The 19,110-nt window shown below is 39.6% G+C and overlaps 1 protein-coding gene, 1 long non-coding RNA gene and 1 other non-coding gene across 6 annotated transcripts in view; 2 read left to right on the top strand and 1 right to left on the bottom strand.

Moving 5' to 3' along the window:
- The first annotated feature begins 1,738 nt into the window (after positions 1 to 1,738).
- KDM5A (lysine demethylase 5A) overlaps positions 1,739 to 19,110 on the top strand; it is a 100,863-nt gene continuing 83,491 nt past the window's right edge. For 2 of the 4 annotated variants that reach the window (XM_045588375.1, XM_036454896.2), the window contains exons 1-5: positions 1,739 to 2,316; positions 5,172 to 5,249; positions 6,923 to 7,045; positions 11,686 to 11,856; positions 14,264 to 14,398. In XM_045588375.1, the coding sequence (XP_045444331.1) occupies positions 2,152 to 2,316; positions 5,172 to 5,249; positions 6,923 to 7,045; positions 11,686 to 11,856; positions 14,264 to 14,398 (672 nt within the window). In that variant the 5' untranslated portion in view covers positions 1,739 to 2,151. The remainder of the gene's footprint in view (positions 2,317 to 5,171; positions 5,250 to 6,922; positions 7,046 to 11,685; positions 11,857 to 14,263; positions 14,399 to 19,110) is intronic. The other 2 variants (XM_036454895.2, XM_036454894.2) reach the window with 1 other exon arrangement.
- LOC123653227 lies at positions 2,383 to 12,041 on the bottom strand. Its single transcript, XR_006742903.1, has 3 exons — positions 11,956 to 12,041; positions 5,088 to 5,089; positions 2,383 to 2,393 (listed from the first exon to the last, which is right to left on the bottom strand). It is a non-coding gene; the product is annotated as an uncharacterized LOC123653227 (long non-coding RNA).
- Positions 8,034 to 8,174, top strand: LOC118731075. The gene has a single exon (XR_004991774.1). It is a non-coding gene; the product is annotated as a small nucleolar RNA SNORA29 (small nucleolar RNA).

Below are 19,110 nucleotides of genomic sequence, written 5' to 3'. Positions count from 1 at the left end.
GGGTCTGACGACTATAAATATGCTTCAATGAAGGAAACATTACCTATGAAGGCTCAGAGGTGAGAAAAACAATCACAATAATTTCTGTGTAGTATGTATATGGAAAAGCACAAGAGATGAAGGTTGGGAGTAGGTCAGCAACTAGTAAAAAAGTTTGGATCTGTTGAATTTGGAGATGAAAAATGACATGATTGCTTTTAGACAAAGCAATATGACAACTGAGTAGAGAGATTTGACAAAATCTGAGCTGTTATAAACAGTTCAGGTGAGAAAAATTTTTAATTAGAAAAGTGATAAAGGGGATGGAGACATAGATGGATTTAAGATTTTTAGGCGATAAAGTCTCCAGACTTGATATATCTATAATAATAATTAGACTGGACAGCCAAAGGACCTCTGGACAACCTTCCAGATGAAGCTGGGGCTGTAAGGGCTGAGCCCCTTGCAAGAATTTCATGCATGGGGCCTCTGGTAATTACATATAGATAGTGAAAAAGCAGGAGTGCCTGGCAGGTGTTGCTCAGTGGTTGCCAGTCACCATTAGATTCCCAGTCAGGGCACATTCTGACTGTGGCCTCCACTCTAGTAGAGAGTGTGCTGGAGGCAACTCATTAATTCTCTCTCATCATTGATGTTTCTATCACTCCCTCCTCTCCTTTCCTCTCTGGAGTCAATAAAAAATACCTTTTTTTTTTTTTTAAAGAAGAGTTAAGATTATTTTTATATTTCTGGTGCTGGCAACTGAGTAAATAGTTGAAGTCGTTCATGGAAACTGAAACACTGAAAACAACAACAACATATTGGAGGACTATGAATTTAAGGTACTTTAAGTTTACCAAGTGCAGTTGTCCAGTAAGTAGCTAGATAAAACTCGGCAGAGAAGCCTAGGCTGGAAATACAGATTTCAGAGTCATCAGCCATAGTTGGCAAGTCGGGTGTGTGTGTGTGTGTGTGTGTGTGTGTGTGTGGGGGGGGGTGGGGGGGTGGGGGGGTGGGGGGGGTGGGGGGGGTGGGGGGGGGGTGGGGGGGTGGGGGGGTGGGGGGGGGGGGTGGGGAGCGGAGGGAGCTCAGAGCGAACAGGAACAGCCCTGGGAAGATAAGTTTTCCTTTCACAAATATTTGATTCTATAAAATACACTCTCATGAGTTTTTTTGTTTTGTTTGTTTTTTAGACATTTCTGCATTATTCTCCACAATTTGGAGCAAGTGGAGATGGATATAAGCACAGAGATTTTAACAAGCAGGGTCAGAACAGTTGTCATAGCTTTTACAACAAACTGAGAAAGGATTGCGGGATAGTGGTGCTAGAAAAGTGGCTCCTCTTGAGATAGATTACTTGGGGATTGGCAACAGTTGGAAAAGCAAAAAGCCGTTGCTTCTATGTGGACAAAAAGCAATTCTGCCAGCCGTTAGAATTTGGGGCAGGGGTTCCACCCAAACTTGCCATAAGATGGGGCAATATAAAGTGGCCGAGATTATTACAAGAGGCACTAAGAGTCAAAGGGCTAAAAACAAGAGAATCTAAAAAGATTAGTTACTTGGGAAAAGACAAGTGAACCAGCGGCGAGGTAGGGTTTGCTGAGGTTCCGTAGGACTCGTTTTTCCGTCCATTTAAACACTTTAAACACAAAGGGAAACTGGCTTAGCGGCCCCTCCCACACACCGGAAGCAGAACCTTTGCACCCCGGCGCATTACACATTCCTCCGCGCCGGAAGTGCGCGTCTCACCTCACTTCCGTGTACTTCCCTCCACCCTCCAGGAGATATCATGGAACTTCCCAGGTATGCCGGTTGAAGTCGTAGGACAGCGCGGAACTTTCACGGACAAGGAGAACAACTCTGAATTGCCAGGAAAGGGAGGAAGACGGAAGGTTGCAGGACGAGGCGTCGTGTTGCTGCGGAGGGATTCTGTCCCAGGGTGGCGGAGGGATTTGACAGCACGTTCACTTCCGGAAAAGTCCCAGCTCTGTGAAGAGAAGCCCCGAAGGAAACAATAACAAACGAAGGAGGAAGCGATTCTGCGGTTCCTGTGCTGAGCAGTTTTGCCCCAGAAGATGAGCTTCGGACCCCGTCAGGGGACGTGAAGGAGTTCGGGGGGCTTCAGCCAGCCTTTGCCCACCTGCTTCCCCGCGGAGCCCCCTGGGCTTGGCCATGGCGGGCGCGGGGCCGGGGGGCTACGCGGCGGAGTTCGTGCCGCCGCCGGAGTGCCCGGTCTTCGAGCCGAGCTGGGAAGAGTTCACAGACCCGCTCAGCTTCATCGGCCGCATCCGGCCTCTGGCGGAGAAGACCGGCATCTGCAAAATTCGACCGCCCAAGGTACCTGCGTCTGAGGATAGGGGAGAGGAGGAGAGCGGGGGAGTCGATGCATTTAGTTTAGTTTTACTCTTCCGGTCCTTCTGTCTTTTCATATTCGCCCTCCTTTATTTCTCAACAACAAGAAGCTAAGTTTCTGGGGTTTTTTTTGCCTTGGTTTCTCCTGCGGTCTTATGTACGCCTGTCTGAACAGGGGAGTGGTGTCCCTGAGGCCTCCGCGTCGAACTTGGGAACTGATACTTTTCTTCCTGGATTGTGGGCAAGGGCTTTAGGTTTTTCATCGGCCGGTGAGGTGTTTGCAGTATTATGGCATGATGTGTCCTACCCTCCTGTACAAGTCATTTCAGTACGAGAATAAAAACTCCTCCGTCGGCTGTTTCTTTATCCAAGCCTTATTAATGCTTAATTTGTTAAATATTTGGAGGCCTTATCTCACGGCTAAGGTTTCTTTAACAGTAATCTGAGCTCTAGTTGTCCCACTAGGATGGTATCACCAAACAAGAACCCCAGACTAATTACTGCTGCAATGAAAAAGTCCTCCCTGGGGAAGATAAGGGGCAGCATTTGTTTTTAAAATGTAGAGGTTTAGGAAGAGTTGTCAGTGATAGACGTGAAAGAAAACGAAATATTTTGAAGTTAGGAATGGTGGATTAAAGATTTACGAATCTCAGTTACTGCAAATAACCGGCTTATAGGTTAATTACATCAATATTTAAGGTAGAGAAAGCAATTACTCCTACTTTGAGGCAGTTAATGCACCGAGAAACTGAGTGATTTGTTCAAGGTCAAGAGTCTTAACCCATTAGACCAGAGCTTTTCAAACGATGTTCTTGTCGCACCTGCACCAAGGTCAGCCTGATGCGTGTTAAAATGTAGGTTCCTCGGCCTCATTCCCGGGCCAGAATCAGTGTCTGTATGTGAAAGACCTAAAATGTGCTTTTCCAGCAACTACTCGCAAATGATTATTAATGCACATTAAAGTTTGGGAACCATTGCCTTAGTGCTTTTTTTTTTTTAAATATATTTTATAGATTTTTTACAGAGAGGAAGGAGAAGAAAGAGAGTTAGAAACATTGATGAGAGAGAGACATCGATCAGCTGCCTCTTGCACACACCTCACTGGGATCGTCCCGCAATCAAGGCACATGCCCCCAACCAGAATGGAACCCGGGACCCCCAGTCTGCAGACCAACGCTCTGTCCACTGAGCCAAACCGGTTTCGGCAACTTAGTGCTTTTAAAGGAACACCTTGCTTTATGTTTTGTCTACTAATAATACAACTAAAATGTTAAGTACTCTTTCCCGTGTTGCATTTTAAAAAGCATCTATTCTCACTACAGACTACTATGATGATGTGCACCACAGTGAATAAAAAGAGAAGATGGGAGGGAGGAGAGAGGAGCTAATATAGCACCTGCAAACTATTAAATATTTTATTTAATATTCTTTGAAGCTCTAGGAGGCAACTAAAGTCCATTTTACAGATGAGGCAGGTCTGTGTAAGTTGAATAACTTATCAACTGTATTATTTGGGCAAGTAGCAAAGTAGATTTGGAACATAGGCCCATCTGTTTGCTTCTAAATCCAGACATGTTACTTCCATTGTGCTAAATGAATTTAAGATTATAGACTATCAGTTGCAAGTAAAGCATTAACAGATAGTTGCTATGGTGAGCGATTATATAGGCATTGCCATCCTCCAAAAGCTGCTAACATTTTTCTATCAAAATTACCTAATATTGACAAAGCCTTAAGCACTGCAGGTTTTCCTGAATCATATTTTTTACTGTTGCCTTTATGAATTAGAAATTATGTTCAAGGTCCCTTTCGGTAAAACAAAACAATATAAGTTCTGTTTTTTTGTTTTGTTTTTTTTTTTAATTAAAAAAAAAAGGTTGGAATAATATACCTTCTCTTTGTATGTCACCTTAATGAAAATTTAATTTCAATTAACTTAATTTCAATATTGGTGGATTTCTTTAGTTTCCAAGGTAAGATAAATGTTTTTGATTACTCAGGTTTTCAAATAGATTTACTAATATTCTGGCCAAATCAAAGTATGTTCTCTAGAACCCTACTTGCATTGTGCTGTCTCATTTAGTTACACTGCATCTCCAATCTAGAAACTGTCCTTGTTCTATAGGTTTGCTTACTTATAAAAAAATTACTTGGATGCCCATTTATATAACATAGACTGTAAAGTGCTGTGTCACATTATTCATGAATGAAAAACATCCAATTATATAAGTACTTAAAATTTTTATATCTTTAATTGTACGCTTTTTGTTTTTTTCAAATTCTTTCTTTTTTATTTGTAAACTTGAATGTTTATTAGACATTGCATTGAGATACATGAGCACACTGTGTTGTACTTGACTAATTGGGGAAAGCATAATTGTGGGATGTAAACAGTGGTACTTGTGAGATTTGAGGATTTATAGATAAAAATTTTAATACTAAGAATATTAGAGATAAGTAATTTTATCTAAAAATATTACTCTTTGGCCTAACTGTTGTGGCTCAATGGTTGATCATTGTCCTATGAACCAGGAAGTCATGGGTCTATTCCTGGTCTGGGCACCTGCTTAGGTTGCAGGTTCAATCCCCAGTGTGGGGCGTAGAGGAGGCAGCTGATCAATGATTCTCTCTCATTAATATTTCTATCTCTCTTTCTCCCTTCCTCTCTGAAATTAATAAAAATATTTAAAATATTACTCTTTCTGTGGTATAATAAAGAAGACTTATTAGTTCTCTTATGATATTTGATAATTCACTCCTTAAATTGAGGGAAGAAATAATGCATTCCTTGCTTATATGCCAATATATCAATACATTAAAATAAAAATCTTTCTATTTAGGATTGGCAACCTCCATTTGCATGTGAAGTAAAAAGCTTTCGTTTCACACCCAGAGTCCAGCGCCTGAATGAACTTGAAGTGAGTATTATATAGCCATTGCTGCTTCCTGATTCTTTTTTTTTTTTTTTTTTTTTTGTTAGGGCTCTTGGTAGAGAACTTTGAGAAGTTCATGTACCAGAGTTAATGTTAATTGGGATTGAATGGAAGGACGTTTCTGATTTTAAAAAGTTTCAGGTTGTTAATACTGTTTTCACTTAACTGGGATTATGGGAAATAATCTCTAGCCACATTTTTTGTAGTTGAAATATCCAGCTTAGTTAATTTCAGAAACCTGGAATTCTTTTTTTTTTTTTTTTTTTTTTTAATAAATTTTATTGATTTTTTACAGAGAGGAAGAGAGAGGGATAGAGAGTTAGAAACATTGATGATGTGCCTGGGGATGTGCCTGCGACCAAGGTACATGCCCTTGACCAGAATCGAACCCGGGACCCTTCAGTCCGCAGGCCGACGCTCTATCCACTGAGCCAAACTGGTCTCGGCAGAAACCTGGAATTCTTAAGTTGTACTTTCTTCAGCACTTGTTTTACTAAAAGTTTTATTTATTTATTTATTTATTTATTTATTTATTTATTTATTTATTTTTTTTATACTGTTGGAAGATTGCCTCCTGTGATCTTTGGAAAATAGTTTCATAATTTCTATCAAAAAACCTAGTTTTGCCAGGACCGGTTTGGCTCAATGGATAGAGCGTCGGCTTGGGGACTGAAGGGTCCCGGGTTCGATTCCGGTCAAGGGCATGTACCTTGGTTGCGGGCATATCCCCAGTAGGGGGTGTGCAAGAGGCAGCTGATCGATGACTCTCTCTCATCGATGTTTCTGGCTCTCTATCTCTCTCCCTTCCTCTCTGTACAAAATCAATAAAATATATTAAAAAAAAAAAAAAAAGAAAGAAAAGAAAATAAGGTGGTAAATATTTAAAAAAAAAAAACCAAAAAAAAAACCAAACCTAGTTTTCAGAAGTCCCACCCTCCTCTTTTGACTAACAGAACTTTTCCAGGGGAATAAAGTTTTAATTAACTTTTAATTTTTTAAATTAAAATCTTTAATTAAAATCAACTTGATTTGTTAAGATCTCCCTTTAAATATTACTAATCTCTGTTTAGATATTGTTGTTCTTGTCTGCCAGATTTTTTAGGAGATTTTTTTAGTGTGATAGAAAACAGTTTCAGCGTACAAAAGAGAAATCTTAGCTAAGGCTTACTATGTCATGTGAGACTTTTTTCCCTTTGATGCTCCTAAAACATTTTTGGAGATTTTAATATATATCTTTTTCCTGTAGTCTCTTGTAATTAGATACTTGATGAAGGCTTTTAATATAAGGGAGGTAGAGAATTGGTGTTCCTTAAGCATGTTACCTACAGATGAAATGGCCAGAATGCTTAGAAACAGAGTAATTTGATCTAAATTTTCTGGTTAGTTTAAATTTAAGCCATCTTCATCCAGAAAATTACTTTGGGTGATAATATGAGACCCGTTCATATATATTAGAGTACCTTTTTTTGCCTTAATGAATAAACTTTATTAGAAATATTTTGCTTTTTTATTATTAGCTTGCTTTACAAGGTTGGACTAAGCAATAATGAAAAATCTGAATTTCTTTAGAGAAATGAATACCTTTGTTAAGTGAAATACATTTATTTTCAACCATAATGTGGTTTTTATTTCTGATTTCTGTATTTTAATAATCTTAGGCAATGACAAGAGTGAGATTGGATTTCTTGGATCAACTAGCAAAATTTTGGGAACTTCAAGGATCTACTTTGAAGATCCCTGTGGTAGAAAGAAAAATCCTGGATCTGTATGCTTTGAGCAAGGTGAGGCTTTTACTGGGTTTAGAAATTGGGGAATTTCTAAATTTATTAAATTTCTGAATTTATTAAATTAGAAATTTCAAATACACTTGACAGAAAAGGAATCATTACTGCCTATGTAGGATTTGTTTAACAGTGAACTGCAAACATGAATAGAAATGAGAGAGCTCAAAGTTATCTTTAAAATCTATTTTATTGTTTCTTATGAGAATCATATTTAATGACACTCAGATTAATAGGCTCTCTTGTACACAATAATGGAAAAGAAAAGACACCAACCTAGCCGGGACCGGTTTGGCTCAATGGATAGAGCGTCGGCTTAGGGACTGAAAGGTCTCGGGTTCGATTCTGGTCAAGGGCATGTACCTTGGTTGCGGGCATATCTCCAGTAGGGGGTGTGCAAGAGGCAGCTGATTGATGACACTCTCTCATTGATGTTTCTAACTCTCTCTCTCTCTCTCTCCCTTCCTCTCTGTACAAAATCAATAAAATATTTTAAAAAAAGATTAAATAAGACTATTTAAATAATTCTACTCCCACTGTTTTATTATGATCTTAAAAAAAAAAAAAAAGACACCAACCTAATAGTATCTTGTGTTGAGTATGTAATGTACTGTGTTGTGCTTGTCCTTTTTTCTACTTTTGAAAAAAATAAATATTTTGTTGATTTTTTACAGAGAGGAAGGGAGAGGGAGAGAGAGTTAGAAACATCGATGAGAGAGAAACATCAATCAGCTGCTTCCTGCACACTCCCCACTGGGGATGTGCCCGCAACCAAGATACATGCCCTTGACCAGAATCAAACCTGGGACCCTTGAGTCCGCAGGCCGACGCTCTATCCACTGAGCCAAACCGGTTAGGGCCTTTTTTCTACTTTTTAATGTAAATTTGGTATATTAAAGAGGTTGATGTTATTCAACATTATTATGTATGGTGCATGTTACTTATTTTAATACCTCTAAGTAGTGATAATAGTTAACTAAGGTCAGCATTATCCAGTGGAATGAATAATAGCTCACAAACATAAGGTTAAAGTGTTTAGACTTGCTTATAGGATAGATTAACATTGCTATGATCTGAAGGAGGAGGATTTGTTTGTGTCCTTCTGTACGAAATGGCTAAACAGAAAAAAAGTGTTTAAACTAATTTTTGCTTAAACTTAGGTTAGCTTTGTTTAACCTGGTAAACTTAGATTAACTTTACATTCTCTAATGTGAGGAAAACGAACTGACCTGCAACAGGGTATATAGTAATTATCTTGAAGACATATTTTGTTAATACAATAATAAAAATTTATGATTGCTCTAATTTGTGATTGAAGACAGCTTGATTATATGAAGATTTGCAAATCAATATTTATTTTTAAAATAATTAAAAAAAAATCTTTACCTGAGGATATGCTTATTGTTTTTAGAGAGAGGGAAAGGGGGAGAGAGAGACAGAGATATTGATAATCATGTGAGAGAGAAACAGTGATTGGTTGGTTGCTTTCCTGTGCATGCCCAGATCAAACCCACCACATAGGCATTTGGTCTTTACCAGGGAATTGTGCCCTCAGTCTTTTGGTGTGTAGACCAATGCTCTAACCCACGTGTCAAACACAAGGCCCGCGGGCCAAATCCGTCCCGCCAGGCCTTGCAATGTGGCCCGCACCGCGCTGTCATCACTGCACTCCGCTGCGTTTCCATCACAATGACAGTTTATGACTGTTCAGTAAACCATTCGGCCCGCGATTTAGGCTGGATTTTAGATTTTGGCCCCTTCTCTGATTGAGTTCGACACCCCTACGAGTCTAACCAACTGAGCCACACTGACTAGGGCTCAACTTATTTCTGTGGCCTTTTATATCCTACTAGAGGCCCAGTGAACAAAACTCGTGCACGAGTTGGGAGGTGTCCCTCAGCCCAACCTGCACCCTCTCCAATCTGGGACACCTCTGGGGATGTTTGATTGCCCGTCTAGACCTGATCCTGCTGGGATTGGGCCTAAACCAGCAGTCGGACATCCCTCTCTCAATCCAGGACTGCTGACTCCCAACTGCTTGTCTGCCTGCCTTCCTGATTGCCCCTAAACGCTTCTGCCTGCCAGCCTCATCACCCCCTAACCACTCCCATGGCAACCTGATTGATGTCTAACTGCTCCCCTGCCAGATTATTTGCCCCTAACTTCCCTCCTCTGCCAGCCTAGTCACCCCTAACTGCCCTCCCCTGCAGGGTTGATCACCTCTAATTGCCCTCTCCAGCAGGCCTGGTTCCTCCCAACTGCCCTCCCTGCTGGCCGTCTTGTGGTGGCCATCTTGTGTCCCATAGGGGCAGGATCTTTGACCACATGGGGACAGCCATCTTGTGTGTTGGAGTGATGGTCAATCTGCATATTACTTTTATTAGATAGGATAGAGGCCTGGTGCATGGTTGGGGGCCAGCTGGTTTGCCCTAAAGGGTGTCCTGGATCAGGGTGGGGTTCCCTTGGGGTGTGGAGTGGCCTGGGTGAGAGGCCTGTGGTGGTTTGCAGGCCGGCCATGCCTGCCGGGCAACCCAAGCGGAGGCCCTGGTATCTGGAATTAATTTACCTTCTATAATTGAAACTTTGTAGCCTTGAGTGGAAGCTAGGTCAGCCAGGACAGGTGGAAAGCTTTGCTTCCTCCGTTGCCAGGGGCAACCCTAGCCTGCTCTCTCTAGCTCCATGGCTGCCGCCATTTTTCTTGGGATTTATCTTCTAGGTTGGCAAGGACAGGCGGGAAGCTTGGCTTCCGTTGATGGGGAAACCCAAACCTCTTAACTGCTCTCTGTGGCTGCAGCCAGCTTGGTTGGGGTTAATTTGCATACTCACTATGATTGGCTGGTAGGCGTGGCTTGAGCGGAATGATGGTTAATTTGCATATTACTCTTTTATTAGGTAGGATTAATGCCCTGGTGCACAGATTTGTGCACATTGAAAGAAGATTAATTAGAAGGTGGCCGATGGGGTAGGACTAGGCGAGACTTGCCGTACATGCCCTGGAGCCAACCTCCCATGGTTCCTCCCCTGCTGGCTGCATCCGCGGAGTAGCAGAATCCCTTAGGCAGGTGGGGTCTCTTGGCCTGGCCTGCGGGGATTGGGCCAAAACTGGCTCTCCAATATCCCCTGAGGTCTCCTTCTTCTCTGGTTATGGGATGCATTACCAAATCTTGGCCGCTCCTGTGTTGAGTGTCTGCCCCCTGGTGGTCAGTGCATGTCATAGTTACCGGTTGTATGGTTGCTTAGCCTTTTTTGTACTATCTATACTAATAAAAGAATAATATGCTAATTAGGCTGGGAGACCTTGCAGGAGACATTTTTCTGGACAGCCATGGTAGGGGTGCTGAGGTAGAGATGGTTAGAGGCCAAGAGGGGAGGGCAGTTGTGGGTGATCAGGCCTGTGGCGGGGAGTGGGTGACATTGGGGGTGATCAGGCTGGCGGGGGTGGGGCGGGGATTTGGGGGTAAGCAGGCTGGGTCAGTTGGGGGCAAGCAGGGCCAGCAGGCAGATTGGTTAGGGGCACCCAGGCGGGCAGGCAGGTGACCGGTTAGGAGCCAGCAGTCCTAGATTGTGAGAGGGATGTCTGACTGCTGGTTTAAGCCCACTCCCTGTAAACTGGCAGTAGGACATCCTTCAGGCAGCCCAGATTGGAGAGGGTGCAGGCCGGTAGAGGTACACTTCCTCCTCCTCCCCCCCTCCCCCCTGTGCCCGAATTTTATACACTGAGCCACCAGTCTTGAAATAATTTATTTTTTTTCACATTTAAATTGCAGAGTTAATTTTGGAAGATTTCACTTTCAAGGAAAAAAGTAAAAATAATAATATTTAAATTACAATTAATATTTTCAGCTGCCTCCTATATCCTCCTACTGGGGATTGAGCCTATAACCCGATCCTTCAGTCCTCAGGTCAATGCTATATCCACCGAGCCAAACCTGCTAGGGCTAACTCTAAAATATATATATTTTATTGATCTTAGAAAGGAAGGGAAAGGGAGAGAAGGATAAAAACATCAATGATGAGAGAGAATTAATTGGCTGCTTCTTGCACGTCCCCTACTGGGGATCAACCCCGCAACCCAGACATGTGCAGGAATCAAACCTGGGATCTTTCAGTCTGCAGACTGACGCTCTATCTATTGAGCCAAACCAGCTAGGGCTAACTTACTTTTTATGATACATTTGAAAATTAATATTAGGTCAAAATTCTCGAAAAATTTTGTTTTATGCCAAAAATTCTGGGAAGTATAATTTTATGCTAAAATGTAGTTCTAGGTTTGCTTTATCAGTCATGTAATAATGACAATAATTAAGCACTGTGCTGAGAATTACCTAGTGCAGGTGTGTGATACCAGAGGGTAAATATAGTGAATTTGAAGGATGGGTTTGTATCTTGTAGGAAACCATACGGGTAAAAACAATTTTAAGAATTTTATTTTTTAACAATTAAAAGGTAAATATTAGGTTTAAATTAGATGGTAAATTAGGTTGCATTCTTGGTTTTATAGAATTATAGGATTTCAAAATTAGGAAGGGGCTTTGGAGCTAAACTAATCTGAATACCTAGTTGTTCACAATTCTATATAACATTTAATCAGAGTACACGAATCTACTTTTTTCCTTAAATAATTTTTACTTTCTTTTCAGATTGTTGCCAGCAAAGGAGGTTTTGAAATAGTCACAAAAGAAAAGAAATGGTCTAAAGTGGGTAGCCGCTTGGGATATCTTCCAGGAAAAGGAACTGGGTCTCTTTTGAAGTCACACTATGAAAGAATTCTCTACCCATATGAACTTTTCCAGTCTGGTGTCAGCCTTATGGTGAGATGCATCACTTTATTTATTTATTTATTTATTTATTTATTTATTTATTTATTTATTTATTTTTGAGTAGATAAAGCCAGTCTGCTATGTATAAACTTTAGACTGTGTTCACCATAAGGTAGCAGTTGACTGTGCATAGAAAGTTGAAAAAGATTTCTCCTTGTACCAGGATTTTGGGGAGCAAGGTATAGTTTAAAAAAGTTATTTTTGGTGGTTTACAAAATAAAAGCTAATGGGAGTGAAGGCTGTTTCTCTTATTTATTTAAAATAAAGTCCTTTATACTTTTTGAAAAATTTCTCTTTAAAAAAAACCAACAACATATTTTTTATTGATTTCAGAGAACAAGGGAGAGGGAGATAGAGAGATTATAATATCAATGATCAGAGAGACTCATGGCTATCCCCTGCAGGCCCCTTACTGGGGATCAAGCCTGCAACCCTGCATGTGCCCTGACCAGGAATCAAACCCGGGACCCTTCAATCCTTAGGCCAATGCTCTATCCACTGAGCCAAACCAGCTAGGACAAATTCCTCTTCTTTGTTTTATGTATTTAACAGCTTTATTGAGGTATAATTTACATATCATAGAATTCCCTCATTGTAGGTACTCAGTCAAAAGCTTTAATTATATTGCACAATCTAGTTTTAGAACACTTCCCTCAGCACAAAAAGTTCCTTTGTGTTCATTTATTTATTTTTTATTTTTCCCCCTTATTTTTTAAATTAAATTATTATCTGTGTATATATCTTACCATTGCCCCCCCTCCCCCCCATACATACCCTCCCTCCCCAGAGTTTTGTGTCCATTGGTTGTACTTATATGCATATATACAAGTCCTTCGGTTGATCTATTATCTCCCCTTTGTGTTCATTTATAGTTGGTTCCTGCTTCTACCTCCAAATCTAGGCAATTCTTGACCTATTATTTGACTATCGTTTTGTCTTTTGTAGAAATTTCACATAGATGGCATCATACAATATGATTTTGTGTTTGGCTTCTTTCACTTAGACTAATGTTTTTAAGGTTCATCCATGCTTTAGCATGTATTAGTACTTCATTCCTTTTTGTGGTTGAATGATACATAGTTATACCACATTTGTTTGTCCATGTAATAGTTGATGGACAGTTGGGTTCTTTCCAGTTTATGGTTATTATGAATAATGCTGTGAAATCAATTACAAATCTTTATGTGGACGTATGTTTTCATTTCTCTTGGGTGGATATCTAGGAATGGAATTTCTGGGTTGTATGGTGAGTTTATGTTTAACTTTCTAAGAAACTGCCAAACAGTTTTCCAAAGTGGCAGAACCATTTACATTCGCACCAGTAATGTAGAGGCTTCCAGTTTCTCCATGTCTTTGTCAGCAGTTGGTATTGTCAGTTTTTTTGCTTATAACCAGTTTAGTGGGTGTGTAGTGGTATCGCGTGATTTTCATTTCTCTAATGACTGATAGTGTTCTGCATCTGTATATTTCCCTTTATCAAGTGTCTGTTGAGATATTTTTTATTGGATTGTTTCTCATCTTATATTTGTTCTGAGTTCTAGATACAAGCTCTTTATCAGAAAATGATTTTACAAATATTTTCTTATCTGTAGTTTATCCTTTCATTTTATAATGGTTTTTATTTGAAGAGTAATTTGTCAACTTTTCTCTCCCCGTTTGTGGATGGTATTTCTGTTATAACTAAGAAATCTTTTCTTGACCCAAGACCACAAGGATCTTCTTCTTTATTTTCATCTAGACTTTTAAGTTTTAGCCTTTTGTTGAGGTCTTTGATCCATTTTTGAATTCTTTTTGTATACAGTATAAGGTAAAGGTATATACTTTTTTTGATTGGCACCAGGTGTATGGATATCGAGTTGTACTAGCACCATTTGTTTAAAAGACTTCCCTTTACCCATTGATTTCCTTTTAGCACCTTCGTTAAAAATAAGTTGACTTTAAATATGTGGGTATATTTCTGGTCTCTGTTTTGTTCTTTGATTCATTTGTTTACCCTAATACCAATACTATGTTGTTTTGAGTACTAAAGCTTTTTAGTACATTCTTTTTCTTTTCTTTTTTATTGAATTTATTAGATGACATTGGTTATTAAAATGTATGGTAAATTTTGATACCTGATAGTGTAAGTCCTCAAACTTTATTCTTTTTTTTTTTTTTTCATGATTTCTAAACACTTTGCATTTCCAGATAAATTTTAGGATCAGCTTCTCAATTTCTACAAAAGCCTGCTGGATTTTTAATAGGGATTATCTTAAATCTATAGATCAATTTGCTGGGAGAATTGTCAACTAGTTTCATGTAGTATTAGGGATTTATTGGAAATTTGCTATTTTTCTTGAGTCTCAAATTGGATCTCTTATCAGTGAATCTGCTCTCTTTCTGTGCTCTGATTCTTTAGGGTGTACAAATGCCTAATTTAGATCTTAAGGAAAAAGTGGAGCCTGAGGTTCTTGGCACTGAAATCCAAACTTCCCCAGAGCCGGGCACAAGAATGAATATTCTGCCAAAGAGAACAAGACGTGTCAAGTCTCAGGTATACATTTCCATGGGCCATTTTTAACAGGAATTTTAAATGCATCACGGTGCATCTGGTTATGGGAAGTCATTCAAATATTGTTATTCATTAAAATTTAAATAGACATATCTTTAAATTACTTTTGAGATGAATGGGGAAGAAATTATAAAATTCAGTCTAATTTGTTTTTTGTTAATTTTTGAATAGTTTTGGACAGGAATGGCAAATAAGAGGATGACTCTGGATATTCTAGGGTCAGTTTTCCAGACATGCTCATGAAATGGTTATCAGAAATGAGAGGAGTAGGAAAGAGTGGTCTTGTATTTCACTGGTCATTCCTTTAAGAACCAGAATATAAATTTCTTAGTGTCTTGATCATTTCAGTGTAACTTCTATACTGTTCTTATAACCTAAAATAATTTCAAAGCCTAATAGATGCATCAGAGAAGTGCCCTAATTTCTTTTGGTCTGCTCTTCCTTACTATTCCCATTTCTCTGTGGTCCTAAAAGTTGTATATTTTTTTAGAATTTTCACCGACGATATGTTTTTATTGATTTTTAGGGAGAGAGCAAGGGAGAAACATCGTGAGAGAAACATTGATTGGTTGCCTCCTGTATGGATCAAACCCGCATTCTAAGTATGTGCCCTGATTGGGCATCAAGCCAATTGGCCAGAGCTCCATAGTTGTCCTTTTTAAGGTTTTTGTTAAAGGAAAGTCAATAAGCTGGGACAGTGAGGTGCCCTTAGAACTCTGAGATGTGGTCCATTTAAATTAAACATAAAAGTAGCCGAGACCGGTTTGGCTCAATGGATAGAGCGTCGGCTTGGGGACTGAAGGGTCCCAGGTTCGATTCCGGTCAAGGGCATGTACTACCTTGGTTGCGGGCATATCCCCAGTGGGGGTTGTGCAAGAGGTAGCTGATCGATGACTCTCTCTCATCGATGTTTCTAACTCTCTATCTCTCTCCCTTCCTTTCTGTACAAAATCAATAAAAAAAATATTAAAAAAAAATAAACATAAAAGTAGATAAAAAATACAGCTTAACTGGATCTGATCATTGACTTGAACATATCTAAAAAATAATGTGTTGAAAGGATAGGAATGATTTACATAGAAAGTGGGAATCAGAAAGAAGATAGGTCATGACAAGACACTGTATCAAGAGACACTATCTGGGTGGTAAGGAGTCTTGTCACTGTAGAGGCAGGCTAGTGATATATATATTTTTAAATATATTTTATTGATTTTTTACAGAGAGGAAGGGAGAGAGATAGAGAGCTAGAAACGTCAATGAGAGAGAAACAACGACCAGCTGCCTCTTGCACACCCCCTACTGGAGATATGCCCGCAACCAAGGTACATGCCCTTGACTGGAATCGAACCCGGGACCTTTCAGTCCCCAAGCCGACGCTCTATCCATTGAGCCAAACCGGTTTCGGCTGCCACCATTTTTGTTGGGATTTATTTATCTTCTATGATTGAAACTTTGTAGCCTTGAGTGGAGGCCTGGGCCCACCAAGGTGTGTGGAAAGCTTGGCTTCCTCCATTGCTGGGGAAATCCAAGCTTCCCTCCTGCTCGCTTTGTGGCTACAGCCATCTAGATTGGGGGATTTGCATACTCACTCCTGACTGGCGGATGAGTGTGGTTTGTGGACATGGCTTGTGGGTGTAGCGGAGTGATGGTTAATTTGCATATTACTCTTTTATTAGATAGGATTACATATATCAGGATATTGTAAAAAGTTACAAAACTTTTTATTTATTTTTTTATTTTTTTAAATTTGGGAAAATGGGGCCAGGCGGGAAGTCCACCTCTAGTGGGAAGACTAACCCCTCTCTGGCCTTTTACCATTCCTTTTATTGAAATTCTGAAACAAAGACATCTCTTAGGCGGGAAGTTCCAACAACAGAAAATCAACTTACATTTACATATGATTAACAAATTAAAGTTGCCTCAACTATCACTATCTCAACTAGACAATGAGTTAATAGCTCCGACCATTCAGAGACATCAAGGTTGGCTAGCTCTTTATGCATTTTATCTCCAGTAACTCAACTTAGAGTCAGTGAGTTAATAGCTCTGACCATTCAGAGCCATCAAGCCTGACTAGCTCTTTTTACTTTTTAATACCAGTGACAATGTTAGGTTTCGGTTCCTGGCATCTCCCCCCAATTCCTTCCTTTAAAAAATCTTGCATTTACAGACCAGGAATAAACATATAAGAACAAAAAATGTTTGAGTCCCAATTTCAAAGTTCAAGAATTCTAAGTCTAAGTTTCAATGTCCAAAAGTTTTGAGTCCAAGTTTTAATGTCCAAAAGTTCTTCATGTGTACATGTCAGCAATGATATCTGGATGGTGGACAAATGGTGGCGATACAGGTCCGACCCTCTCTGGTTTGGTCCTGGACAACCTGCAGCGACACACAGCTGCTGACTGCTGGCATGGCAAGGTGTCGTCAGCGTCCCCCATGTCTGGACTGTTTCTCCTGTCTTCATGGCTGGAGCATTCCTCTAATTCCTCTGTTGCAGGAACCCACATGGTCTTGGAGTTGTTTTCTGAAAATATACAAACATATCTCGACCAAAATTAATAAAGGAATCTTTTCTATAAATTTTACTTGGAATACTTTTTTTTAAAAAAAAATATATATTTTATTGATTTTATACAGAGAGGGAGGGAGGGAGAGAGATAGAGAGTTAGAAACATCGATGAGAGAGTCATCGATTAGTTGCCTCTTTGCACACCCCCTACCGGGGATATGCTAGAAACATCGATGAGAGAGTCATCGATTAGCTGCCTCTTGCACACCCCCTACCGGGGATATGCCCGCAACCAAGGTACATGCCCTTGACCAGAATCGAACCTGGGTCCCTTCAGTCCCCAAGCTGACGCTCTATCCATTGAGCCAAACCGGTCCCGGCTACTTGGAATACTTTTAATTTTTTTGCCCAAACAATTTTTCTTTGACTTATTTTGATACTGTGTGTTTTTCATGGCTGTCTTACTATTATCATTACAAATGAAAATTGATTTTCAAAAGAAAAAAGATTTTTCTAGATGTAATTTACTTACAGGACATTTTTTCTTACATGGTATTTTCCACTATCCCCCTTTCTTCTATTTAATTATTAGGAGGCTTTTGGAAAATTTTTTATAATGCTGTTTTGATAACTTTTAAATTTTAATTTTTTGTACAAAAACTATGCTTCAGGGTTCATTGCATGTTAAACAATTTTACCATGAAATGGACTACCAATAGAAATTTTGGTTAATACTTTAGGAACAGCCTGTTGTACAATTAAATTTTCTTGAATATTAACTCATTTCATTTATCCAATTTTTTTAAAAATAAATTTTTATTGTTCATATTATTACAAATGTTCATTTTTTCCCCTCCTCCAGCCCACCAGTGCTCTCCTCCACCAGGTTCCCACCCCACCCTCTGCCCTTTCCCCACTTCCCATTGTCCTCATCCATAGGTGCACAGTTTATGTTCGGTCTCTTCCCACATCCTCCTCTCCCCTTTTCCCCAAGAATCGTCAGTTCACTCCCCTTCCATACCTCTGATTCTATTATATTCAACAGTTACTATTGTTCATCAGATTTTTTTTTTAATTCCCTTAGTTTTTAGATTCACTTGTTGATAGTTACGTATTTGTTGTTCATAATTTTTATCTTTATTTACTTTCTCTTCTGAAAGAACCCCCTTCAGCAATTCATATAATTCTGGTTTAGTGTTGATGAACTCCTTTAGCCTTTTTTTATTAGTGAAGCTCTTTATCTGACCTTCGATTCTGAGTGATAGCTTTGCTGGATAGATTATCTTTGGCTGTAGGTTGTTACTATTCATCACCTTGAATATTTCTTGCCATTCCCGTCTGGCCTGCATGGTTTCTGTTGAGAAGTCAGCTGACAATCGTATAGGTGCTCCTTTATAGGTAACTACCTTCTTTGCTTTTGCTGCTTTTAATATTCTCTCTTTGTCTTTTGCTCTTGGAATTTTAATTATGATGTGTCTTGGTGTGGTCCTCTTTGGATTCCTTTTGTTTGGAGTTCTGTGCACTTCCTGGACTTGTAAGTCTAATTCTTTCACCAGGTTGGGGAAGTTTTCTGTCACTATTTCTTTCAGTATGTTTTCCATATCTTGCTCTCTCTCATCTTCTGGAACCCCCATAATTCTGATGTTGGTTCGCTTGAAGTTGTCCCAGAGGTTTCTTACATTATCTTCAATTTTCTGGATTCTCTTGCCTTCTAGCTTCTGTGGAGGAGTGTCTTCTGGTTCTTTATGTTCCAAATCTTTGACTTGATTCTTGCGATCTTCCCTTCTGTTTTTAGGACTCTGTAAAATATTTTTTATTTCAGACAATGTATTCTTTATTTCTTGTTAATCCCTTATCATTTCTTGATGACTCCTTATTAATTCTAGTTGATCTCTTTTCATATCCTCATAGGTCTTATCCATCTTTTCTAGGAAATTCTTGAAAAACCTTATAAGCGTAGATTTGAACTCTATATCCAGACGCTTTTTGTCCTCCATTTCTTTTGTTTGTGATCTATTTTGTTGTCACATTTCGCAGTTACAGATGGGACGGGGTTTCAGGGTGGAGCCTGCAGCTTTGGCTTCCATCAGCCCTGCCCTATGCGGGTCCTTCAGTGCTCGCTGCTGGCGCCTCTGAGAGAAAGGTGCCCTCGATTTTCGCCTGCTGCCAAACAGTCTATGCTCTC

Source organism: Pipistrellus kuhlii, unplaced genomic scaffold, assembly GCF_014108245.1.
Source record: "Pipistrellus kuhlii isolate mPipKuh1 unplaced genomic scaffold, mPipKuh1.p scaffold_m20_p_3, whole genome shotgun sequence".
In the NCBI taxonomy this organism is placed as follows: Eukaryota; Metazoa; Chordata; class Mammalia; order Chiroptera; family Vespertilionidae; genus Pipistrellus; species Pipistrellus kuhlii.
The sequence above is the reverse complement of the archived record's forward strand: the minus strand, read 5'-3'. Positions and strand labels throughout refer to the sequence as shown.